At 34.0% G+C, this 26,011-nt stretch overlaps 4 protein-coding genes and 1 non-coding gene across 11 annotated transcripts; 3 read left to right on the top strand and 2 right to left on the bottom strand.

Annotated features, from left to right (window-relative positions):
- LOC130995443 (cyclin-dependent kinase inhibitor 3-like) lies at nucleotides 1-1,612 on the top strand. The gene is made up of 3 exons (XM_057920723.1): nucleotides 1-543; nucleotides 1,253-1,336; nucleotides 1,431-1,612. The coding sequence occupies exons 1-3, from the start codon at nucleotides 221-223 to the stop codon at nucleotides 1,504-1,506; spliced, it is 483 nt and encodes a 160-aa protein (XP_057776706.1). The 5' UTR covers nucleotides 1-220; the 3' UTR covers nucleotides 1,507-1,612.
- A 1,934-nt stretch (nucleotides 1,613-3,546) lies between these two features.
- LOC130995442 (uncharacterized) lies at nucleotides 3,547-7,452 on the bottom strand. Of its 4 annotated transcripts, XR_009092151.1 has the most exons (7): nucleotides 7,165-7,452; nucleotides 6,976-7,079; nucleotides 5,800-5,897; nucleotides 4,282-4,460; nucleotides 4,081-4,189; nucleotides 3,814-3,856; nucleotides 3,547-3,718 (listed from the first exon to the last, which is right to left on the bottom strand). XR_009092151.1 is itself a non-coding variant. In XM_057920722.1 (5 exons), the coding sequence occupies exons 1-4, from the start codon at nucleotides 7,388-7,390 to the stop codon at nucleotides 4,316-4,318; spliced, it is 573 nt and encodes a 190-aa protein (XP_057776705.1). In that variant the 5' UTR covers nucleotides 7,391-7,452; the 3' UTR covers nucleotides 3,766-4,189; nucleotides 4,282-4,315. The 4 variants fall into 4 exon arrangements, 1 of the variants encoding a protein (XP_057776705.1); XR_009092150.1 differs by lacking the exon at nucleotides 3,547-3,718 and having other exon boundaries at nucleotides 3,766-3,856; XR_009092152.1 differs by lacking the exon at nucleotides 3,547-3,718 and having other exon boundaries at nucleotides 3,766-3,975; nucleotides 7,165-7,450.
- A 3,018-nt stretch (nucleotides 7,453-10,470) lies between these two features.
- Nucleotides 10,471-16,345, bottom strand: LOC130995441 (uncharacterized). The gene is made up of 6 exons (XM_057920721.1): nucleotides 16,113-16,345; nucleotides 15,551-15,759; nucleotides 14,779-14,859; nucleotides 11,867-12,106; nucleotides 11,236-11,313; nucleotides 10,471-10,972 (listed from the first exon to the last, which is right to left on the bottom strand). The coding sequence occupies exons 1-6, from the start codon at nucleotides 16,225-16,227 to the stop codon at nucleotides 10,742-10,744; spliced, it is 954 nt and encodes a 317-aa protein (XP_057776704.1). The 5' UTR covers nucleotides 16,228-16,345; the 3' UTR covers nucleotides 10,471-10,741.
- A 5,002-nt stretch (nucleotides 16,346-21,347) lies between these two features.
- LOC130995440 (E3 ubiquitin-protein ligase RING1-like) lies at nucleotides 21,348-25,195 on the top strand. 4 transcript variants are annotated; one of them, XR_009092148.1, is made up of 4 exons: nucleotides 21,350-22,298; nucleotides 23,622-23,782; nucleotides 24,277-24,335; nucleotides 24,770-25,195. XR_009092148.1 is itself a non-coding variant. In XM_057920719.1 (2 exons), exon 1 carries the CDS (start codon nucleotides 21,422-21,424, stop codon nucleotides 22,268-22,270), a length of 849 nt encoding a protein of 282 aa, XP_057776702.1. In that variant the 5' UTR covers nucleotides 21,349-21,421; the 3' UTR covers nucleotides 22,271-22,275; nucleotides 23,622-24,012. The 4 variants fall into 4 exon arrangements, 1 of the variants encoding a protein (XP_057776702.1); XR_009092149.1 differs by lacking the exon at nucleotides 24,770-25,195 and having other exon boundaries at nucleotides 21,348-22,275; nucleotides 24,277-24,697; XR_009092147.1 differs by lacking the exon at nucleotides 24,770-25,195 and having other exon boundaries at nucleotides 24,277-24,697.
- Nucleotides 25,196-25,920: 725 nt separating this feature from the next.
- TRNAA-AGC (transfer RNA alanine (anticodon AGC)) lies at nucleotides 25,921-25,993 on the top strand. The gene has a single exon. It is a non-coding gene; the product is annotated as a tRNA-Ala (tRNA).
- The last annotated feature ends 18 nt before the right edge of the window (nucleotides 25,994-26,011 follow it).

The following is a 26,011-nucleotide window of genomic DNA, read 5'->3' as shown; positions in this document are numbered from 1 at the left end:
TATTTAAGAATTACTGTTGGAAGTGACGTATGCTATAAAATGGATTTGGGTTTTGTGTAAATTTGGTTTAATATAAACAGTTTACAGAGTCTCCGAGGTAGAGCCGAGGCACCCAAAATTCAGAACCCACCTCAAATTCAACCAAATCATTTACACATTTTAACTGCGCTTCTCTCTCTACATGAAAACATTTGATATCTGAAGAGATCAGTAAGTAGCCATGGGAAAGTGCACGAAGAAAGCAAAGATGACGGCTGACGTAGCCCTCACCGATGTCTCACACTCGTACCTTGGTGTTCGCACCCACACCAAAACCCTACCCCTTCGCCGCCTCCCCACCGCTGCCGCATCTAAGCCCGACCTCCGCCTGGAAAAAACCATGCACCCGAAAAATTCACGACGCAGCTGCGGTTGCAGAGGCAAAGAAGACGCCGAAATTGGAATACACGAGGAGTTGTCGCCGCCAGATTCAACTCAAGGAGAAGGCTTGGGGATTGAGGCCTCTTTTGGGGAAAACAATTTGGATTTTCATGTTAGACAAAGGTTCTATCTCTCTCTTGATCCTCTTTTTGTCACAATCAGTTTGATGAGTATTTCATTTTGCATTTTCATCCCTTGGAAAAAAAATTCTCCGTTTGCTTTTTTGTTTTCGCCAAATTGTTTTTCTGAGCTCGTGGAGAAAAATGGGTTTAATAAATATGACCTAAATCCCCATTTTGTGCTTCTCCTTAAAAAAGTAGCCACTGTGAAATCATTTCTTAGTTTCTACACGCATTTTCGGAAGAAAAGAAAGAAAACATCTTTTCCCCCCAAGAGTTGGTGAAAATTTGTTGCTTTCTGCGATCGAGGTTTCCCAAAATCGAATTTCCTTTTTAAATATTAATTTGAAAATTGTAACATAAACGTATAGTGAGTGAAAGCAGTTGTTTCGGTTAGTGAGTAGTGAATGAATGACAGTCTTTTCCCTTCAACAATATTTCTACTATATTATTTAAATTCCGAAAGTTGCCAGATATGGAAACTGCGAAAATTTGCTTTCGCAAAAGGGCTAGCAGCGGCTGTGACATATTGATATGATCATTTTTTTTTGATAAATTAATAATATGATACATAAACAATATTTCCATGTGCATCACTTCACTTGCCTTTATTGTAATTAATTACTTTTATTTAATTTTTCTGAGTCCTTCCCTCTCAAAAAAAAAAGTTTCTGACTCCCTTTTGCTGCTAATATCATCATATATAAATGTAGGACATGTTGGAGTCCCCCTGCGCATGAAGTGGAGGAGTTTTTCGCCCGTGAGGAGCAATCCATACACCGCCATTTTCTCGAAAAGTATGCCTTTTTTTTCTTAAATTAAAGTATGCTGCTTTAATTTCTTTAAACAAGTGTGAAGAAATTCAATTCATTTAATTTCCTTGATTTGCAGATACAACTTTGATATTGTGAGAGATTTGGCGCTGCATGGACGCTACGAATGGGTGGCACTGCCACTGAGGCCATAACACAACTCATGTCTTTATTGGGAACAAAAGCTGCTCACTAACAATTTTCATACCCTTGTAAATTCATCTATTTTTCATCAATAATAAATTTCTATTTTAAAGACAATTCCTTCCTTCAATTTTATCTATATTTGTTTTTAAAGTATATATATATATATATATATATATATATAATATTGCAAGAGATGACTTTTGATTATTAATGTAGATGGAAGCTTTTGCATTAATTATCAAAGTCCTGCTATTATCTGTGCTGCATGGTTGCACTTGTGGAGGCATATATAAAAGAACATGTCAGATATATATATATATATATTTTCTATATATTTCAATGAGAATGTGACGATGGGTAGGTAGTTGCGGAGAATAAAAAGCTAGCTCGTGCGAAATTATACGACTTTCTAGAAAGAATATTAAGTAAATAATGAAAGCAATACTTGTCGATTAAACAATATTATTTCCTCCGTCCACAAAATGAATACTCATTTAGAGCGGCACGAATTTTAAGAAATTGATTAAGCATTTATGAGTGGAATAAAGGGTTTAGTTTTATTATGAGTGAGTATGTGTAGTATACGTACAAAAAAAAAAGTGAATATTCATTTAATGGACGAACCAAAAAGGTCATATGGGTACTCATTTCGAGTGAGTAACTTTTTATTCTAAACTTCTATCGTTATATTGAAATCACTTCCAATTTGCGATTAGGAAAGATGTACTCGTATAAAGATAAAAATGATCGGATTTTGTTTGTCCTTTTAGGGTGAGTACAAGTTTAAACTCAAAGTATTAACGTAGTTTTAATTTTAGATATCATAATTCATAAATCAACTTAGTACGAACCTAATACCAAAATGTTTCGACTCATTTTTTCTAAAATGAACTTTCATCTTCCAGTTTTCTAGTTCCAATTTGCTGTTGGCCGTTAGAAAAGAACAGATAAACAGACGGGATTTTGATTTGTCTTTTTATTTAGTTTAGTTTCAATCTTAAACTACAGCTTAGGTAATTACAAAAACGTCATAAATCTAACTCTATTAAAATTTAGAACGAATAATATAATTTCCGGACTCATTTTATTCGTAAAAGATTATATGTAAAAATGACGTGTAAAAAAACTATTTCCCCCTTTATAACCAAGCAAGCAACATCGGACCACTAAAATTTCAAACTGTGTTACATTTATGAGTTCCATTTTGTAAATATCTAAAATTGAAAGCACACTAATACTTCATGTCCAACATTACACATTTCTATTTTATTTGATCTAGTGGCTGTACGCAACTGAATGAATCAGAGAATTCTGTAACACCCCACATGTTTCTCCTCCTAAATTTCTTTTTGCATTATTTATTATTTTTGAAAATAAAAATTCTACCTTATGTATGTAAGGACCAACAATATTGAGTAAGAAATCACGGGTAACATAACATATACGAATCTCACACTATTTGGTCTCAGCTTCTGAGCTTTGTCAGGAGAGATTACGCTTTTACCATCAAATGAATTTCACTATTTTTTCTGTATTTTGTCTCCTCTCTCTCAAACTCGTGGTGATAAGTCTGCTGCAGAGCAAGCTAAGGTAACTTTTTTTTTTTTGGAGAATGAAACCAAGATTCTTGTTGATTTATATACGTATACACGTATGTACACATATCTGTTTTATTTGGCTCTTCACATGGAACATAAACTCGAAACAGAGTATTCTTGTCACGAGTCTGTCAAAATGTCTTAAAAGTTGGAGCAAATTCTCTCTTGTGACACAATATTCTCAATTAACCAAGTATTATTGCAACTATTTACTGCTCAACTGCACATCATACTAAATATATGAACCTTCATCAAATAAACTAGATTAGAAGTATCAGAAATAAGGCAAAAACTGTGTAGTAATTATGAATTGGAATTTAATGAAACACCTAATGAAATTTTTTATTAATCTTCATATGGATTTACTTAAAATGCCTGTAGAAGTAATTCTCCCTCCCACACACCCAAGTAGAGACTGTTCCCTTTCAACTGGTATTCATGCTATACAAGTTAGTGTAGAACATATAAGTCATGAATTAATACTGAGAAACATATAAGCTAACCAACAACTTTGAGTTTGTTTGACCATATAATTCTTAAAATATTCAATTATATGTATTGTCATGGAAAACGTCTCCTTAGTGAAGGGGAGATAGATCGAATGCAACATCTGTTGGACTGCCTATCCATATGATTTATAATTATAGATCACAAAGGAGTAAAATCAGATGAATTCAAGTAAATATCATATAAACTTGAAATTTGCAGTTCATATACCTGACAGATCAGTATCAGTGGCTCCTTTCCAAAGTCATTTTCTCTGTCAGGGCGTAAAATATTTTCAGAAGTTATTCAGTATGCAGGAAAACCACAGATTTCAGTGTTACATTTCAAGTTCCACGGCAAAAACTGATCGACTTAAATTCCACGGACAAGAGACTAGCATAAAAAGAGCCAAGAAAAATTTCTTCAATCTACTGTGAAATCGTCTAACAATCCCAGCTGCAAAAGAAACAACATATTCCATAGAGGATTGAGGATTACCATTTACAACAAAAGCCTCGACATATAGAGCTTTTCTCCCAGACAGAGTTCCATACAATATATTAATTTGTCATCACACCCATTCTGGAGGTTCACCAACCAGATAACGCTGAAACAACAAATTATACAACTTAATTATACTTACTTAGCGGAAGAAACATATGAAAACTTAGTATATGGGAACAGGGTGCAAATTAGTACCTTATCCTAAGTTCTATAAATTTGAAGATCACTTCTATTCCATTGAAGTTGCAGAGTCCAAAGAAGATATCGTTTTTGCTTCAGACATTTCAACTTCACAGGCACTACTGTTAGAGGCAGTCTCACTTCCCGATCTGATCTGTTTGAGTCTGGCTACTCGTACAGCATGCAACTCATATCTGACCATTTAGCAAAATAAGGCATATCAATATGGCACTTCATGCAGTCATGCTCACAGATAAATTGCATGACACTTCATGTGATCATGCACACAGAGAATGACAGGTTTGGTATGGGTGCGCGGTAGGGGGGTCGCTATGTAGACCAAATTGCATAAAAAATCAATAGTAGTGCATCTCCTAAAACAGTACAAAAGGACAAATCCAAATACACCATTTGATTTCAGATTGAATGGATGGACAATTCACACAGGTTTAGCAAAATTACATTTTATTCATAAGATTTAGAAGTAGAATTGAGTGATGTGATTGAGTTTTGCAAATATTTCACATATTTTTTCCATTCGATTGATTTGAAAAGTTTAAGTTCAACTGAATAAGACAAATTTTGGTTCATCTTTTACCAACATCACAAGATGAAGTACATATCTTTCTAGTGAACCTCCTTAAATCAACATCTTAGGAAAGACAGAATAGAACACTCTCAGGAGGCATTTGGTTTGAGAGACACGGCATGATTTACAAAATAATCAAACTTAATCAAGTGATTGGTTTGCATGATTCGGCTCGTGATGGATAACTCGGCCTACACTCTAATCATCCAAATCACTCCAAAGTTCCTCCAATCCAAACAATCTTATCTATCTCATCCACCAAACCGAACGCCCCCTCATATGAGTGGGGGGGGGGGGTTACATTACTGAGCTAATACATTAGATCTGGTAAGTGGATCAATAATAGCAGATTAATAATCATAAAGGGCAGGAAACATAGGCGTAAATGGTCATAAGAAAGCTGATATCCTACCACTCTGGCAATAATGGACTATTAGTTCTGAATCAAATAATTGAACAGTAATATCCACCTTTACCTTTATTGGAAAATCCAATATTAAAAGTGGCCAAAGAGGTCGCAATATTCCCATCAATGCTTCTTTGTTAAAGTTTTCAATTTACTTCGGATTTAGTAAAGATTTTCAAAGAGGAATTTACAAGGAGAATAAGATGTTTCTCGTGAAAAAGATCTTGCACCTATTTACTATGTACATTAACTACTGATATTTTCATTATTCAGAACCTTATTCTACCAGATTCCAGATCGTCTTACATCATATCTGATTCCTGAGTCCATGCCCTGCCCTAGTAGACCAAACTATGAGACTCAATCCCATCATCCCCAACAACTAATTCCAACTCTCTAGTGAACTCATTACACTAATAACTAGCCATCTAGTTCCTCATCAAACACTTTTTGAAAATTCAGCAATGGCTGTGTCATAATAACAGTTAGCAACTAGATTACACAATTATACAGAGCTTATAAAGGTCAGAAAACTCACTCGACCACAAAACTCCTAACGAGAGTAAAATATATTCTCCAAAACTGCTTTTCCTTCAAATAGCGAGGGCATAATCGAAATCGTAGTTGTGCAAGTTCCTGAGAAGAAGATTGAGAGTGCTTTTGGTAAGAAAATAACTAATCAAACATCATTAGAGTTAGTTTCCAGAAATAACACAGCTTTTACCCTAATATGCAATTTTCGGAAGACTTTTAAAACTTATAATTACAACACTGCCTTTTAATTTTTTGCAATTACACCATCCTCAATACTTTCAGCAATAAAACTGTGTCTTTTCATTGGTAAAACAAGGCCGTTTTAGTGGTACACATTAGACGATTGATGGAAAGTTGGGGACACTGTAACTCCAACATATCAAAATCCTGACAGAAATCGCAAATTCAGGTAAACGTCATAAAAAACCTATAATTTAAGCATCAGGTGGTTAACTACAAACCCATTATGGCTGCCAAGCAAGCCAATAAACTATTTGAAAGAAGAAAAAAAATCCATCCTCTTAAGATGATATTTGGAAGCCTAAATTAAGAGTACTAAGAAAAAGGGTTACTAAGATTCACATAAGCAACAATACCTTTATAACCTTCCCTTGCCATCATCACCCTCATATCTCATAATTTCCTTTCTTCCTTACTAGCCCTCTTTAGTCTTCAAACCAAATGCAGGCAACAAAAATTACACTTTAGATGCAAAAGACAAATATACCATTCTTCAGTAACTTCATCTTAGATTACTTCATCAAACAGAAAAGGTTTATAACTTTAATTGTTTGTACAATCCCGGAAAGCATAGATATATCAAGTGGATGCTCCTTCTTCAAATTCTTTTCCCCAGTGATACTTTTGTCTCGATAGAGGCCAACATTATATCTGTCTAATTTGAGCCATCGAAATCTCCAGCAAAGCAAGCTCGTGAAATAACCAAAATATCTCACTGCTTGCTCCTATTGGATCACCTAACATCACATGTTGGAAAATATCACATCGATTCTCTAGAGATAGGGTCAGCTAATTCCCAGCATAGCAAACTTCCCCTTTTAAACAACATTTAATAAAATCTCAGCTAGATTTATGTTGCATAGCATCAAAAAGTCTCCCTCTTCTGCTCTAGGCAGAAAATCTTCAAAATTAAATAAATAAAAGAAGACAAGGAAAATACCTTGACTCTGGAAAGGACAAGCATAGCATGAGTTTCCTGCCAGTCAGAAAGATCCATCTGTACATTCCCAGAGTTTCCAACATCACAGCCACTTTCTTCCTCATCTGCAAAACCACCAAACATTCAACAATGAACAGCCTTGAATAACTTACACACACGCACAGCGAGCGAGCGAGAGAGAGAGACTACCAGGAAGAACGAAGTTCCTGAAGGTGTCGAGAGAGAATGATTTGACCAATTCTATTAATTGCTCAGTGATTCCATAAAATTTATCCTCTTCTTGTTGGTCTAATTTGTTTTCGGAACTCTTGCTAGCATTGGCAGTCGCGGTTGCGGTGGTGGCGGCCGCGATAGAGGGCAAGGACGTCCTTTTCAGCTTAGAAACACTTCGCCGGAACCATGTGTATGCATCCATGGCCGCAACTCAGCGAGGCATCAGTCTCTGCAATTTACAATGAGAATTGGGCCGTATATTTTGGGCCATTTTGCAAGATTAAATTTGGGCTAAGAATATTGTCTCTATAATTATTTGGATAATTTTATTCATAGTCCCCATTTCACTCAATATAGTCCCTCATTTAAAATAATATTAATAAATAATTGTGAATTTACTATTAAACTCTATATTTCATAATCCCCAAATTAGATATCCTAACTCATAACCCCTTTATTTTACCATTCGTATCTCGTGTTTCGGACTTCATCGTTTTTTTTCGGGGGGAGGGAAAAAGAAGGAAATCATTACAAGAATTCATTTGCATACTTATAATTTTTAGTTTTTTCTTTGGAGTTCGTGTATGTGTATATTTGTAGAGAGTTGTTTTGCACATATTGTTGGTAGATTTGGATTGGTTAAAATCTCTCTATTTTTTTTTTGACGTCTAATTATTGTGATTCTTGACATTTTGTTATATTAAAATTTGGGTAGTTTTTCTCATAACTGAGTTCTTGACAGAAGGCAACCAAATTTACAGCTCAAAATCCTTTGAAGTTTTCGTGTACTATGTTTGAGGTGCTCTGCGTATGCAGTGTGGCTCGTGAGTCGTGATTTTTGTGTCATTTAATTACAGTTAATTATATTCGATTATATGAAAACAAATTTTAGAAACACTGGACTACTCGACAACCTCTCCCAAAGGGAATGATTCACGTAGCAAGGAGTTGTTGTTCTTGATCATGAGAAGAAGCAAACACACGTTATATTATTTGGGGGTTACCGGCTATAGGTATTTAATTTGGAAATAATAAGTTAAAGGATAAAATAGTAAATTTATAATATTTTTAAAATAATACTATTATAATTATTTTAAATGAGGGGCTATATTGAGTAAAATGGGGGCTATGAATAAAATTATCCTAATTATTTTTAAAAAATAATACTCCCTCCATCCCAAATGAAATGTCTTGTTTCTTTTGGACACGGTTATTAGAAAAATATTAATTATATTATTAAATAGTGTGGTGTAGAGCTGAAAAGGTGATGCGGGTCCCAAAATTTTTACTTTTTGAATATAATTTTTTCCATAAAAGGAAACAAGACATTTGAAGTGGGACAACCCAAAAAGGAAAACAAGACATTTGAAGTGGGACAGAGGGAGTACTATAATAAGTACTCGATGGAGAGTGACTCGATGAGTACTCCACTGATATCGTGCACTATTTCCATCGAGTACTCGATGGAGTACTCGATCCGATATCGTGCACTCTTTCAACGTACCATCGTGTTGTCATGAATTCCAACATCATCAAACATACTCCATTTCAAACCAACAATCAAACATAGTACTACATTTTAATAGCAAAAAACAAACATCAAATTCTAAAACAATACAAACACTAATTATATACACATTTCTAAATAAAAATATGAATTCAATAGCAAATTTATAGCTTTCGTACCGGTGAAAGTAATGGAGGTTGTGATATTTCCTCATCATGGGGATGGTCGGAATCTGTTTCGCTCATTTCGATGAAGTTAATAGCGACGACGGGGCTTTGAGCCCTAGTTCGTGGCGGACAAGAGCTGGGCTACTACGGCAGAGCCCTAGTTCGCGGCAGACAAGGACTAGGCTTTGAGCCCTAGTTCACGTCGGGTTGGGGGCTTCAGCGGCGAACGAGGAGGACAACGTTCAGCGCGTGACGGCAGGCAGAAGGAGGAGGTCGAGCTGCTTGATAAATCGGCAGAAATCGCAAGAGGTCGTGACGACGTTCGTGCGCGCGACGACGGGGCGTGGTTGGGCTTCGACGGCGACGGGCGGAGCTGGGCGGTGAAGGCAACTCACAGTCGGCCTTTTTTTTTGGGAATAACTGTGAATTCAATTTTGAGAGAGAAAGGGAGAGGATTGTTGGAATTTCTATTTTATGAGAAAAAAAAAACAAATAAGGGTATAATAATATTTTCAGCAAAAAAGGGTTATATAACTTGTATATTAGAAAGTAGGGTTATACTCCCTCCGTCCACCAATTCAAGGCCTACTTGCCTTTTTGGGACGTCCACAAAAACAAGGCCTACCTATTTTTGGTAAGTTTTTATTCATTATTTAATAAAAAAAGTCAAAGATTCTTTACAAAAAGTGGGACTCTTTCTCCACTCAACTAATAAAAATACACTTCTTCTTAAAAAGTGGGACCCTTTCTCCACTCAACTAATAAAAATACACTTTTTCTTAAAACCCGTGTTTTTTCCCTAGGCCTTTAATTGGTGGACGGAGGGAGTAACTTATATATTTATGAAACATGACTATAAAAAGATTTGCCTTTTTATTTATCTTATTTTACTACATCGCAATACAATTAATTATTATTGTTAACACTATCTTTTAGATATTTATTCTTATTTTTATTTTTATCAAAGAGGATCAATTATCCACTCATTTTTATCAAGATTTGTATTGCTCTCTTCTATGATTATTTTTCTGGGATGGAGATGGAGTAGTATTTTATGATTTAAGGTAAATATAAAATTGCCGCCACGCCAACATTCACAATAATATATAATATTACCGCCTTCCTGTCAAAAACAAATAATACTCCCTCCGTCCCTAAAATAACTTCCTCTTTTTCCATTTTGGGACGTCCCCCAAATAACTTCCTCTTTCTTTCTTTCCATTTTTGGAAACCTACCCCACCACTAATAATACTTTATTTATTCTTACTTTTCACTTTTCACCACTCCCAATACTAATTATAACACTTTTCACAACTTCCAATAATAATTATATCACTTTTTCTCCACTATCAATACACTTTACAACTTTTTATTAAAACTTGTGCCGTCCCTAAAGAGGAAGCCATTTCAGGGACGGAGGGAGTACTACTTTTCAGTATGATAACCGGTACTTTTTCGATATTAAAAATGACACTTTTCAGTTTTCATCTAAATAATTACAAAATATCACCATCTTGTTTGTGCTTGATCCATTGACATAACTTGACTCTGTCAACTAATATGACGATGTTTTCATTTTCTTAAGGACATTAAGCAATAACTGGAACTTGACAATAGTGCATGAATACAACTAATATGCACTTGAATTCATAAACATACTAATAAACTTGTTTACATATATATTAGTGACTTGATTTACTAATTTTGACAAACCCTACTGAACAAGTTTAAATCGAGTCTACAACTAACGAGACCATAAACAAAATGTGAAGATAGAAAACTTTATATGTTGGACAGATTTTAGGCTAGTCTATGACAACATTTGCTGCTAAAAACTATTCCAAAGCCACACAAAATACCAGTTTAACTGCATCTTCCTTAGTTGGCACTCAGCCGAGCAGAACCTCTAGTTACCCTCTTTATGTCCAACGTGTCACTGTCACTGTCTCTGTTTGCTTGTCGGTGTGATCTACGTCTCCTCTTCTTAGAAGATTCATGCGGTTGCGAGTTCTGAGAAGGACCATTTGCATTATTTACTTCTTCCACCGCTTCTGCTTTCACTGTTGAGCCAGGCAATTGCGTGCCACAACCTGAGCAAACTCTTTCCACCTGAAAAGGCATTCTTCCTACATTAGCGGGGTAAATCTTGTGTGAGACCGTCTTACCAGTCAAAATCTATAAGACGTGCGAAGATCTGATCCAAACATAATTATAAGCATTCCATTGGATATGGATTTGGATCCAGAACTTGACCCGTTTAATGGATTTTGAGCCATAAGACCGTCTTGTTTTTTTTTTTTTTTTTTTTTCTGATTCACAGCCTCAACATAATACACAGCTCTGATGCAAATGTAATGGAAAGAATTTGGTACCCTTTGACCAGAGAATTTCTTTTTCAGACAGTATGAATGAAGTCGGACATTACAAGCTTCATTCTGGCAAAGTTGAGCCTGCTCATGATAAACAGCGTGGAGGCATCAGTTCCAAATGCAAAAGCAAGTAAAGATCTATTTCATAATAAATCATCTGAGGACGATTATTCCCTCAGAAACACAAACATTTTACAATTATAGATTGGCAAATCATAGTGCATCTGGAGTGTAGCATTTAGAAAATGGGCTCTTAAGACTTCTAGATTGATCAGCTAATGAAGGTTGTTACATAGAAGTTCTTAACCGGAAGTGTTCACATCTAAGATGATGACTTATGACCTTCCACAGAGAACACCTATTCTTAAACCGAAAAACAGATATATCTTACTGTACACCCTGGTAGGGGGGATGCTGTTTAGTGTTAACATACCAATGACTGGCCGCTTTCACAAATAAGGGAAATGGTGATTCATGGTATTTATTAATAAATAGAATGCTATCTGTAGAGATTTACATATTACTCACTTTATGCAAAACTAAGAAAAAGAAGATCTGGTCCTTTGTAAAGTACAGCATGACAGTATCAAATAATCAAATAAAGATGAAGGAACAGTGCATGTAGTCATGGTACCTTGATGGCGGCCTCATTGCAAACTTCACATGCAGGAACCTCATTGCTGCGAAACCAACTACGCAGATCTAGAAAGGATCTGACTCCAATACCAATTTTTCCTTCTGGTGTAGAGCAAAGCCAGTTGTCCTTTACTAACTGATCAAGAGTTTTTTCCTTTTGCGCCATGGAAAAATTCTTAAATGCTGGGGGGATCTGTACAGCACCTTCGTGAGCTTGAGAATCAGTTGCCCCAAGAACCTGCAATATTACAAATAATTGCCAACAGTGTTACTTAGTTTTAAGAAAAATAATTACAGTAAACATAAAATTAAATAAATTGCCTGATTATTCTGAAGAACATATGAATTTTCTTTAAGGTCTAGGACAAATTTCTATAAAAGAATCCCTAATGGAACTTAACAGCATAGGAATGGTGCTTTGTCTAGCTCAACTTTTTTTGTCATTATCTGGTATAGACAACTTTTTTTTGTGCATAATCTAAACTCCTCAAGACAATCCCCAACATCAAAAGCTTTTGTCTGCAAGCTAAAATGCAATTCGAAAAAATATTTGAAAACTTCCACCGCCTAAAGTCCAATGACAAACCAATTTTCATTGAAAAGCAACACACACTAATTGAGAAATAATCGTGCAGGTGAGTTTATACTGATTCCCTCATCCATTCTTCATAAAGAAATCAAATTTCCATAAAGAAAATCTAATGATCCCTTCCTGTTCTGAAGAGGAAATGGATCTCAGCTTTCAATACAAAATAATCGATCACTAGATTTTCTCAAAATCTTTTATTCTCCTCCACTAGACAAACCTTCAATTCATGCTATAGGCTCTTCTATTGGATTTGACACAGCAAAGTGGCTAGAGTGACAGAATAATCATATTAAGTGCTGACAATGTTATATGACATGAATATGTTTTCCATTTACAAGGAAGATAGTGCATTCTAGATATGGGGATATTAAATTTAAATTCATTAAATCTATTCTGGGTCAAAGGACTGTATAAGGAAAACAGGATCATGAAATGACAAACTTTTTCCTTTATTTGATCAGCTTGCCATTAAAAAACATTCTTGAGAGAATCATCCAAGTTTTTCATGAATTTCTGCCCAAACGCCAGATCTCAAATATTAGAGCTGTCTTGAGCATGAAAGAATTGGACCAAATTGGAACCATGCTAATTGCTAACAGCACTTGAAAGAGCAGTTGTATTATTAGGTAAGCACAGAGCCTGGTTTAAATTCAAAATGAGCTTCAGATATATGAAAAAGATGGAAAAAAAAATGGAGGGGTTGCAGGAAAGATGTATTGACTGCAGACAAGAGACAAGGAGGAATCCTAAACTATTAATCCTGTTTCTTAAATTCCTCATCTTACTCAATCGGTAGGTCTAAAACATCACTTTTTGTCACCAACCAAGAGTGACCGGAGAATTTTAACCAACAGCATCTTTCATCAAGATCACTCAAGAATGACAGAATTTTTCATGTTAGCACCAGATTGTGTAGTTACAGTTTCTACAGAGGGATCATAAACAAGATAACACCATGTTTTTTCACATGCTTTAAATGCATCATCATCATCCACTTGTTACAGAATAAAAATCACAAACCATTTTACAAAACTTTCACTACCGATAACTGCTAGGAAAGGATAAGAAAACTACTTAACAGATTTCTGACCATGTCCTCCTTGCATTCTATATAGGATGGAAGTGAGCTGTTAACTCCCTAAATGGAAAGATACCATGGTGAGAGCTTTTTAAAATGGAACTTGGAAGCTATTGACCTACATGTGTACAAAAGTCAATAGGGTGTAAAGGACAACATTCAATAAGGCTACAGGAAAAATCTTTACTGAGAAGCCAAAGGCTCAGTTGGTGCCGGTGGCAAAGACTTAACCAGCACCTATAGGATTGACTACCCGAAAAAGTCTACACTGTTGCCAAGAGATTTCTTATTTTAGCCACTAATCTAGGACACACCATCCAGATTACAATTGAATAGTGGCTTTCCTACGTGGTGAGTTAGAAAAGGAAGTTAACACGGAAACTCCACATGGTTTAGCAGATGCACAGTGTTGTTAATTATGAGAGGGAAGAGAAAAGAAGAATATAATAGTGGCCCATAGTAGTACAGATGTTCTAGTCTACAATTAACTCATGAATTAGAATATGTAAATGGTTAGACCAACAGATGAAAGAGTTGAGTCATACTACTAAATCCGAGCAAAATGGTAGTGCAGTAATAAAAAGTTACTAGCATTAACAATAGGTAGAATCCTATTATTACTAGATAAAACATTTTAAAGTAAACGGATATTTTGTTAAAGAAAATTGCTATGTCTGACTTTTCAATGTGACAAACGCCAAATGTCCTTGAAAAAGCTTACCTAAATCAAGTTTCGAGGATCTAATGAGCAAGATGGGGATGTGATCAACACTTACATTCTAGTGAGAGGGATAATCTTGGAAGACCAAAGTATGTTCAACCTTCAAAATAGGGATATTTATCTTTATCAATAACATTGTACTAGGAAAAAATATGATCAGGTCTTAACTGTTGGGTACAATTTTGTTTTATCAGAATCTAATTGTGACTTCAATCGCAAATGTATACATGTAATCATTATAATCAAGCTAATTGATGAGGAAGTAAGAATTCTACAAGTAATCTTTAACTTTAAGATTACACTCTTATGAAGGAAAAGGGCAGGTATGATAAAACAAATTAATACTTTAAGGATGTAACAAACATTTAACAATAAAGATTTATCTTAGTTTAATAGTTCTAATTTAACTAATAAATAATAAAACAAAAACTTGAAGCACGATAGGGATGGCTGACAGGAACTTGCTACTCGAGTTATCAATTCATGCTTAGAAGAAAGAAAGGTAAAAGAAAATCTGCAAACCTGGGATTCCAGCTTTATGTTTAGAGCAGCCGTATTGAAAATGCAGCCTTCAGCTTCAGCATCTTGTACAATAGCTTCAACCTAATGTCAATTTCCAAATAAACACAAAGGAAAGCACTCAATTTTACCATAAACTAAGCAAATTTAGTTAGCAATATATGCATAGAGGAATTTGCAGAATATGTTGCAGATTTAAAGAGCCAATATACAAACTTAGGAAAAAAATATTCAGAAATGTCCACCTAATTTTGTAGCTTTTATCACGAGTTTCATAGTACATGATTCTCGATGCTTTTCATGGTTCCACGAAACAGATCACCAATACATCGAGGGGCTATAAGTTTATAAAAGAGTAATTTAATCCACTTCACAACTATGTATAGGGGCAGTGTCATTAACCCTGTTATGTACAACCTCATCTAACACCTACAGTCAAAAGGAAAATATATCCCATATTTAATCATGACTCAAGGAGGACTTGTCTATGTGCACCAGGACTTTTCCGCAACAAGAAGATAAATAAAAGCAAAGATTAAAAATCATATGACGGATACTTGCTCAGCTCATTAACTGAATTTCTTAAGCCATCACCTCAGCAATGAAATTTCTCAAAACAAAACTGTGCATCACAACATGATCTAATCAGTTTGTAGATTTATCTTGCTTGTCTTTAGTTGACACGATTCTTTAATTTTTGAGATCACAGCAGAATCTCCCACCAGTGTTCTGCAAGTATGAACAAGGAAATGCAAGAAAAAATAAAGAATCTCACAATGCCTTTGTAGAAAGCAATCTGAGGAACTGTGTACTTTGTTCCAAGCTTGGACTGGTCATCTGAAACATTGTTGACAACACCATAATACACATGACCATCATATTGGTTTCGGCATGCTCGCAACTCTAACTGAACACAACTTAATTCTGAATTTATCTTCCCGAGATACTCATTAAATAACTTTTGCTCCTGTTGCTTCCGTGACCCTATAAAGAAAACGCATAATACCAGGTAATGGCGCCATACCGTGGAAAAAGCAAACAATAATAAGCCAAATAACACCAAATTTATGCTCCTTGCTTAAACAAAACCTTATACAGCTTCATAAGAAGGCGGCAAACTTGCACTAACAAGAAACTAGAATTCATGAAACCAAGACGAAATTCTCAGACCCGACATATTGGAGTAAAAAAAAAAAAAGAAGCAAAAATAACAGAAAACAATAGTCTCCGGAGCCCTAGGAAAACCCTTCAAGCTTTTATCATAAATTACGGTGAAATACTCGAGTGAGAGTTGAACGAAACAGAATATAATAACCGACAAAAATACAGAATTGAACCAGAGTTTTTAGCAGTGATCTGCGAGAAGATAGAGCGGAAATCGTCTTCTTTAAGCGGGCCTCGCGACAAAAGAGCCTGTATTAGGGTGTGGTGCCGCGAACTGAGCGGTGCCATTTTATTTTGTCCAACTATGAGCAAAGAAGAAGGCTTCTCCGCTTGGGGAAGAAAATAGGTGGAGGTCGAGGAGGGAGGCAATTGTGCTTTAATTGGCGGGAAAATGGTTAGTGCCCGCCAGTCCATTTTTTTTTTTTTTTAAAGGGATAATTGCGTAAAAATACGTCAACTTTGTCAAAAATCTATATTTGACGCGAAGTTAGGATTTTACATTTTAATACACCAACTTTTATTGTTGTCCAAATTTGATACGACTTAATTCTTAAAAATTCAAAAAACAATCTCTTTTTGTAAATAATTATACAAAGACCCACTTATGTTATTATTTGGGACATTTAAATCAAAACAAGATATTTCCTTATGATGTTTTCTTTTAATCTTTGATCCGCGCCTAAAATGGTTTAAAAGAAATCATCATAAGGAAATATCTTGTTTTGGTTTAAATGTTCCAAATTATAACATAAGTGAGTCTTTGTATAATTATTTACAAAAATGGGTTGTTTTTTGAATTTTTAAGAATTAAGTTGTGTCAAATTTGAACAACAACGAAAGTTGGTGTATTAAAATGTAAAATCCTAACTAACTTCGCGTCAAATATGGATTTTTGGCAAAGTTTGTGTATTTAAGTGCAATTTTCCCTTCTTTAAATGTGTTTCTTATTTAAACTATCATGGTCGTGATACTCAATTACTCACACAATCCAAATTAACTCAATTTTTAATAAAATATTTTTTTTTCTCTTATTTATATACACAACTCACAACTTAATCTAAATATTTCTTTTATTTTATTTTGTCTATAATTTAGTTGATCTTTTTAATTATGAAAAAAAATAAGGAGTCAATAAGATGTAAAATTTGCATAATCTTCAGGAATTGAATAAAAATAATTGAGATGATTTGGATCCATAACTTCAAAATGAAAGTAAATTTGGGAGGAAAAACTAATAAGATGTGAAATTGCGAGGAAAAGAGAGAATTAGTTAGCTTGTAAGAATATAGCATAATTACTTTCTATTTACATAGCAACAACAAAAATATATATTTTAATATATTTTTTTTTAGAAAGAACAATACAAATAAAATTTATCTAACAGAAAATTGAAGAGGTAAATGAAAAAATGTCACATGGCACAATCTCATAAAGGCACCAATTTTGACCTTTTAGAGGCGTGCAGTTAGTGGTGAGCAAAATCGGACCAAAACCGACGGATCGGACAGAACCGATCGATTTTTTCGGTCCGATTCGGTTTTTGGTCCATGTATTGGTTCGATCCGGTCCTATTTTCTTAGACCGAAAATATTTCGGTTCGGTCCCGGTCCTGGGGAGGCCAAAACCGACGAAAATCGGACCGAACCGAATATATATATATATATTAAATATATATTTAATATTTTTATTAATATTATTAATATTTTTATTAATTTTAATATTTTAAAAATGGTTGGTTTTGGACCGAATTGGACCGAGAACCGATGGCGGTTTCGGTCTGATTTTGGTTCGGTCCTAGGGTTTCAGTTGGTCCAATTCGGTCCAAAAAATATTGAAAATTCGATCCTCGGTTTTATCGGTGGACCGACTGCTCACCCCTACGTGCAGTCCTCTGGATCACCTAATTATCATAACTTTTTTTTTTCCCAAATAGTTTTGTCGTTTGTGGGTGACCTTCAGCGAAGATCACCAATAAATAGCCTTTAGAGCATTCGCAATTGGGCTCTTTCTTCACCATTTTAGAGCCATTTACTATAAATTGGGAATCATAATTATTATTATTATTATTATTGAATAAATAATCGTTCTTTTTAGAGCCTCAAAGGGGTTCTACCATCATGAATGCTCTTGGATACTACTCATTTTTAACATTATTTGAATTTCGAAAAAGTATTTATTCAATTTAGATGTATTCAGTTAAGCAATTGAGAAAGGTCGTTGATGCTTCCACCTTTTAGTGTTTGTTTATTTATAAGTTCTTAAAACTTACTTATATTGTAAAAATAAATTTCAATATATTGTAAATTCAATTGTTGGACTTCAACTTATTTTTCATAATTTTATGAATAATACTTAATTTATAAAAAAATGATCATATTATTTTTTAGGTAAATACAACTTTAAATTCTAAATTATTTTTGCACTATTAATTAGTATATATCCTAAATTATCGAAAATATTTTTTCGACCTTGAACTATCGATTTTGTATCAATGGTAACCTGCATCAACTTTCCAACTCCATGATGTTTAAGTGGCTCATCAAACTATCACAATGTATTTAGGTTTTATTTTTTTAATAATTTAGAAAAGTAAGAATAAAATCAAAGTAATACCCTATATAATTCTAGATGAACCCGTCGATTATACTCCATATATAACGGTGTAAATTGATGTGTAATTTAAAATATGATTAGAAGACTACAAAATATATTATTCAATTTAGATTTATAACTTGTAAAGTTTTATGAAAAAAGATTTGGAATTCAAAATTTGTTTGATAAAAATGGCATAAAATATATACTTTTTTTTAGGTTATGAACTAAAAAAGTGTCATAAAAATCAATATAAGATTCAAATTGCATAATTTTATTTTTATAAATTTGTATTTATATAGGTTTTACATTTACAAAAATATCACAAAGCTAAATGTTGAATTATAGAATTAATAAGGTATAAATAATATAAGAAAAAATAAATTTATTAATTCATTATTTTAATATATGGAGTCACATTATTCAATAAATTTAATTATTGGTCAAAGTAATATTAGATAAATTAAATTATTTTTTAAATAAAAAATAAAAATTAAATTAATGATACAAATATATAAAAGATGTGATACTACACAAATATTTACACAGTGTTTAGTCAAGATGAAATTTGATTAAGAATTAATGTGGGAGGGATAAGAGATGTGAAAAAATGAGAATGAACATGAAAATAAAAATTTTCAAAATACTTGAATGGTAGAATGCCACATAGATAAACCTTGTTTTCCTATTATATACTCCATTCGCTCACAATATTGTCTCAACGTTTGCTATTTTGGTCCGTTCACGACATTATTTTCACTTCCATTTATAGCAGTATGGTCCATAAATTTCCACTCACAATAATAGCGAGACCTAAACTTCACTCACAACAATATCCACTATTATCATGGGCGGAGCTAGACTTCGAATTCAGGAGGGTCCAATTTTTTAAAAATAAAATTAATAATTAAATAAAAAAATAAAATAAATAATAATCATTAACACAATTAATATATCATTTAAATTACAAAAAATACATTTCAAACATATTTTCAAGTGCATACGAACAACTTCAAAAAATTAAGATGGATAAAATTTGGGTTTTTAACAAATAAATTCATGAACTATTTCGAATTAACAACTTTAACGTGACTTTAGAAATGCGACGAATTAAATCACCATCTTTTCAATTTTTGCAATTTCGTCCCCCATTTTTTTCGATCGTCGGATTGTTGACTTGGAGTTTATGTGGATTAGTTTGTGATTTTATTTGCCAAAATCATATAAAATTTTATAAGACAAAGTAACTTTCAATATCAAATTTTTTAAAAAATTATCTATAATCCAATCCAATTATGTGTTTAGTTCTTCAAAACGTCTTAACTCTAAAGGTTATATATCTATTAATGTATAAATAGTTCAACACCATAATGATAAAGATAAAATTATACTTCATCCGTCCACAAAAAATAGTCTCATTCGATATGGGTTTTAAAAAAGTTGTTAAAGTAGGTGTAAGTGGAATAAAAGTATAATTTATAGGCATGATATTAGTACAAAAAAGTAGAATAAACGTACAATTTTAGTTAAAAAGTGAAATAAAAGTACAATCTATTTATTATATGAAAATACAGTTTGTGGCAAAATTGTAATTAAAGAATCAATCAAAGGGTATTTATAAAACTCAACAAATCCCATATCCCATATATTTTCTCTTTAGTCTCCCATCTCTTTCATCATACACATTCTTCAATTTTCTATTCTCTCTCTCTCTCTCTTTCTCTCATATTCTATTTTTCATATTTTGATGATTTTTTTAAAAAATCAAATTTTATTTATAAAAAATATTCTTTATATATCTTAAATTAAAGATGAATACAAGATCTTTGATTTGGTATCAAATAATTATTCAACTCTTTTATTAGTATTCTAATAAATTATAATAATATAATTTATTTTCATACTTATCAATTGAAGCTTTTCTAATAAGATAACATAGGTAATGAGCTAACTTAGAAAAAAATTAATTTTATGCATGATTAGCTTATGTTTTAAAACTATATATTGTGACGTGAAAACTCTTTTTTTATTGTTTATTCGTTTCTTTTAATTTGAATGATGTGTTTATTCTATAATTTTAAGGAAGAAAATAAAGTTTTCCATCAAATACATGGAAAATTAAAAATGATACTTTTCAAAATTATAAAATAAAATTAAGGATCTTTAATGAGTAATTGATGTAGATTATTTTATTTTTTAAGAAAAAATAATTTACATTTACTTATATTCTAACTATATTTAATATTTATTTTTTACTTATTTGATACATCATTTAATTTATTTATTCTTGATAAATTAACATGATTAAATAAAGAAATTCAGAGACTGCGCCACAGGGGCTCGAACCCAAGACCTTCGGTTTTAGACATTAACCCCTAATCGCTTAACCGATACACGTGCTACATCGTTTAATTTTGATGCAAAATTATGTTCGTCGTGCATCGCACGAGTGAATGTACTAGTTTATAGTTAAATGTAAGAAAAAATGTATGATGTGATGATTCAAAATGTTAAATGAGATTATTTTTAATAAAAAAAAAGATAGAACTCTTTTTTGTGGACGGACCCAGCTCTATAACTGATTATTATCAATTATTATTATTTATCATTTTTTTTAAAGTATATCGTTCATAAAATGAAAACGATATTATAAACGAAAAAAGTACCAAATAAGATAACTTAAACAATAAATATAATAATTAGTACTATAGTTGAATACTTATGCTAATTCAATTGCTATGAGCCTATGATAACATTAATTTGTCAGCTCAAGCATCCATCCGCGCAATTAGCCCTAAAATTAATAGGTGTATAAAGACAGCGCGAATTATTACTCTGCAGCGGAATATAAGCTGAAAAAGAAAGAGTGAAACGCGGTGACATTAACTTAATGACAACGGAGCCACCCACTCTCCGTTCAATCCCGTCTTTCGGCGTTTCGTCGCTCCGCCGCTCATACAGCTGCTACAACTGCAACTACTCCTTCCATATAACTCCCACAACTAACACATCCCTCGCTCCCCCGTCTTCTTTCCGCTGCCCTCGATGCCACCACCGCCACCTCATCCCCCACCACACCATTTCTTTATCGCCTCCTTCGTCCGCGCTTCCCACGCGGGATAACGATTATTCTCCTGCTATCACCAGCTTTGAATATCAGACCTCCGATGACTCCGATTCCGACGACGATGATGATTCCGATAATTCCCTTCTATCATTCACGTTCCCCAATTCGCATCAGTTCACGCCTGCTTTGACTTCGTTCGTGGACTCTCTTCCGCTTGTGAAATTTCCCCCAAACTCAACTCTGTCGGCGCAGTCGTGCCCAATTTGCATAGAGGATTTTGAGGTTAATTCTGATACTTCTGGAGCAGTCAACGAGTTGCCTTGCAAGCATTATTTTCACAAGGATTGTATTGTTCAATGGCTTCAAAGGAGTAGTACTTGCCCCTTGTGCCGCCACAAATTGCCCTCCAATCGCAGTCCGGAGAAGGGCATTAATCGCGGCACTACTGAATCGGAGGCAGGGTACGATGCAATTTTGGTGGTTGATTTTGCTTCGGTGAGGGAGCCGGCGCTGAGTAGTACTAGTGGTAGTGGTGATGGGAGCCTAGATTCCAATGTGGCAGTTTCTGGCTCTGATAGACGGGTTTTGAGTGCGTATGGCGGGGAATTAAGTGGGTGGGAACTTGATGCAATGCACGATGAGGATGGAGATACCTTGATGATGGACGCCTGACAATGGTGATATTCGATTTGATCTTTTGGTATATGTTTACATTCAAAGGGCTTGCTGTTCTGTTCCATTTCATGTCTATGTCTGTTCATAGTTTGCTTATGCTGTGTTGCTCTTTGAATATGTTAGAATTCTATGTTGCTCTTTTACTTCGTTTCATTATTCATATGTTATTTTGTGCATGATATTGTCATCTATGTGTGGTTGTGTTTAATATGGAGAAAAATTATATACTGTATTTGGTGATTAATGTTCCTCTATGTAATTGTAGAATGCATTTTTGTATGCACTGTTAACTTGACTGGCCAATAGTCTCTACATTGATATATATATATGCTTGTAAATGGATGGATGGTGATTCTATGCTGTGTTTGGTGGATTTATAGTTCGTCTGGTTAGCTTCTGAATTTCATTTGGCTTGCTGTGCATGTCATGATAACTTAATTGGTCAACATTTCTACATCGAGGTTATATCATACATGCGTTTGGCATGACATCGGGTCTACTTAATAAAATTGTAGTAGTTTTTTTTTGTTCCTTTTCTTTTGCGTGAGGGAAACCTGTGGGTTATGAGGGAACCCTGTAGCTCTTTACCCCAAGGCGTACTCTAGGACCTAGGTAACTCACTGCATCCTAGTAGTAGCCTATAAACCACAGAAGTAAATACATATAGTTTTTTCTTCACTGTAGTTTGGCTCTTATCACCTGACGTAATAAGAAAAGCTGAAATATTTAAATATACTTAATTGTAGTTTGTGCAGTTTCTGTTTCTGCTTATTTAGTTGTCCCCTTACTTTTATTGGCAGTTTAGTCCTTTTGGCTTTTGTCTCTCCATTCACGCACTGCTTATGTCTTGTTATCGTTGTCCATTTGGTTTTTGCCTTTTTCCCATTCCTGCATAAATAAGCATTCAATATTTGTCCAAATCCATACTTCTTATCATAATCAGACGGCTGGAGATTGAAATACATATATGGTGTATTCGCTATGGTGGCTGTTGTAAGATTGTCTTTAAGTAAAGTTCGTTTTGGTAGCCTGTACTTGGTTTCTGAACCTGCTTAGTTTTCTATATTGAATGTGGGTAATTATGCTTCATAATGAGCTTCTTCTTCTAAAGTGTATCAAGCAACCAAATAAAATGTACTTATCACTACAACCCTGGCTGAATAATTTTGAAATAGCATGGTTTTTCAATACTTGTTTCCTCCTGACTTTATACAATATAGAAGTAGTCAGTCTTGGCTTTCCTTGAAATTTTTTATATTGACTGCTTGTTTTGGTGTCTTTTGTATCTAGGATCCCATTTAGGCACTAGCTGATGCTGATCTGATTCTTGTTATAACTTGCCTTGCAGGTAAATGTAAAAGCAGTCTTCTGAAAATATTTTGGAGTTGTTTCTTCTAGGAGCTTGCAATCATGGTCGGGGACAGCGTCTTCTGTACAGAGTTTTGTCGTTTTAGTAGCCTTTTGCAAATTTAGTGCAATTGGAGCAGGGATGGACCAATAGATAGACAGGCAAGAGGTTTTCCTTTGAAGTATTTTAGAAAAAAGAAAAGAAAAGATTAAATCTTATGAAGTCTTTGGTGTCACCTATCATTTGATGAGGAGATGTATATGATTTCGTTTCATTTCATTTCACAAACAGGGTTGGAAAAAGGGAGTGAGAAAATAGGATGAAATATATGGAACTATGTAAATAAGAGAATTTATTCAATCAAAGATTGCACTCTTATATTTAGTTACTAGATGAAATTTGTTAAGTATATAGCCTGTTTTTCTATTACGGATAGCATATATGTTTGCAACAGTTATAAGCATATACAGGAACATCTTATATCAAAATCATAATCCTTAAGATCATTACTTTCATTTAGATTCCTCATGTTGATATAAATTTTGTTATTGGTGTTCGATTGCCCAATATCAACATAGCTTATCCATGAATTCATAATATTATGGAAAGACACTAGACATGGAAGAAGATGTTAACTTATTGTGTTTTCTTTCAGTGCGTGTCTTCCCCCCTCCCTCTGGCAGTGAACTCCTTATTTTGCTTTGAGCGTGAAAAGTGAGTGCTGCAAGGTTCAACAACCTGTTGAAGTTTTGATGTTCATCAGTTCAGTGTGTTGGCTCATTCACTTGGCTATGAAATGACAGTGGTAGTATATGAAGTCATGGATAGATCAGTACTGCCTTAATAATTCATGTGCCCCTTTGTTTATGTTATGATGTCTACATTGTGCAAGTGCTTTATGAGGTGGTGCAGAGTATATTTCTATTTGAATGAATTGTAGAATAAAACTGGTTTAGGAAAGAAAAGAAGGGTGAAAATATGCATCCAGCCCTTCAAATTTCCATGGAAGATGTTGCCTGATTCTAAAGTTTTTACCTGCAGTTCGTATAGAAGGATGAGGAAACATTTAACTTTCATGTGTTTGGGTGTTACTGTTGGCTCCACATTGCTGTGCTTATTAATTTTCTTTACTCTCTTGACACGTGAAGCTGTTGGCTCTCGTCGTCAATTGGTTTTGGATGAAGCAACTGAAAATGGGCCCAATGGCTAAGTCTTGAATAAGGTATGTACTCTTGGGCCATTGTAGCGCCTCTGTCATGGTTACTGATATATGTGGAAATGTTGAAAAATAATAATGGACAGAGGCGCAGAGTTAAAAAGTGGTTCTACCTCACAGTTTTGAGAATCGTATCTGTTAAATTGCTAACGATTTCTTGTTACTTGTTAGGAATGATTGAGCACAACTGTGTAAGAAACTCTAGCTATTGATGAAAAGTGTTGGCGCATTGGTTAAATAATGTGAAAACCTAAAGAACTTGTGTGAGAAAATCCATGTACATATTCATAATTTTTTAATGGTTAGCCGAACTGATGTAAATTCGAGTTTTTACATAAGAAATGGTCGGTTAATCTAACTCTACTCCTTTCCCCCTCGGCCTGATTAAGAAAAAGACGGCGGATTTTGAATCTTCTCGCACTTGTTTAATGATATCCATGCTGCTTTATTTTTCTTAATTATTGTTCGATTTCCATCCCTCCATGAAGCAAATGAAGCAAGTTTTAAGCGGTAATTAGTAATCGAGTGTAACGTATGAACTCGGCCGGTATCGTATTGAGACGCTCATCGTTCACATGCATAACTTCAATATGCATGTATGATATGCAAATACGAAAGGACTTTTAATCGTATGCAACTTTAAGATGTGATATTTTTTTGTCTAAAACAAACTTTTATTCTCACACACACATAGTATACATATAAATAACTCGCCTGATAAATACTTAAATACTTTTCAAAAATAAAATGCATGCGTGCCATACATCCCAAAGCCTCAATGTTTGTATATGCTTTCAATATGGTGTTTATGTGTCACGGCGGAATAAACTGCTATTTTTTTATGAATTTTTCCGTTCTTTGATTGTTCAATTTAGTATTCTTATCATGTTAAAAGCTAAAATAAAAATATGAACACAACATATGATCCAAAATTAAGCTATGAAGTACTCGAATAATGTGTAATTTTTTTCTTTCTATGACGACAAGAATGTGTAAAATTTACTTAACGTTGCCTTTCATTCTTATTAGTGTTCAGTGCTTACACAGCGTTTAAATTAAAATAAAATTAAGATTGTACAACGTGGGGATGTAGCTCAGATGGTAGAGCGCTCGCTTAGCATGCGAGAGGTACGGGGATCGATACCCCGCATCTCCAACTTCGAGAAAATATTTG

The sequence above is a fragment of the Salvia miltiorrhiza genome, chromosome 7 (genome assembly GCF_028751815.1).
Source record: "Salvia miltiorrhiza cultivar Shanhuang (shh) chromosome 7, IMPLAD_Smil_shh, whole genome shotgun sequence".
In the NCBI taxonomy this organism is placed as follows: domain Eukaryota; kingdom Viridiplantae; phylum Streptophyta; class Magnoliopsida; order Lamiales; family Lamiaceae; genus Salvia; species Salvia miltiorrhiza.
Note: the sequence above shows the minus strand (reverse complement) of the source record. Positions and strands in the feature narration are given on the sequence as shown.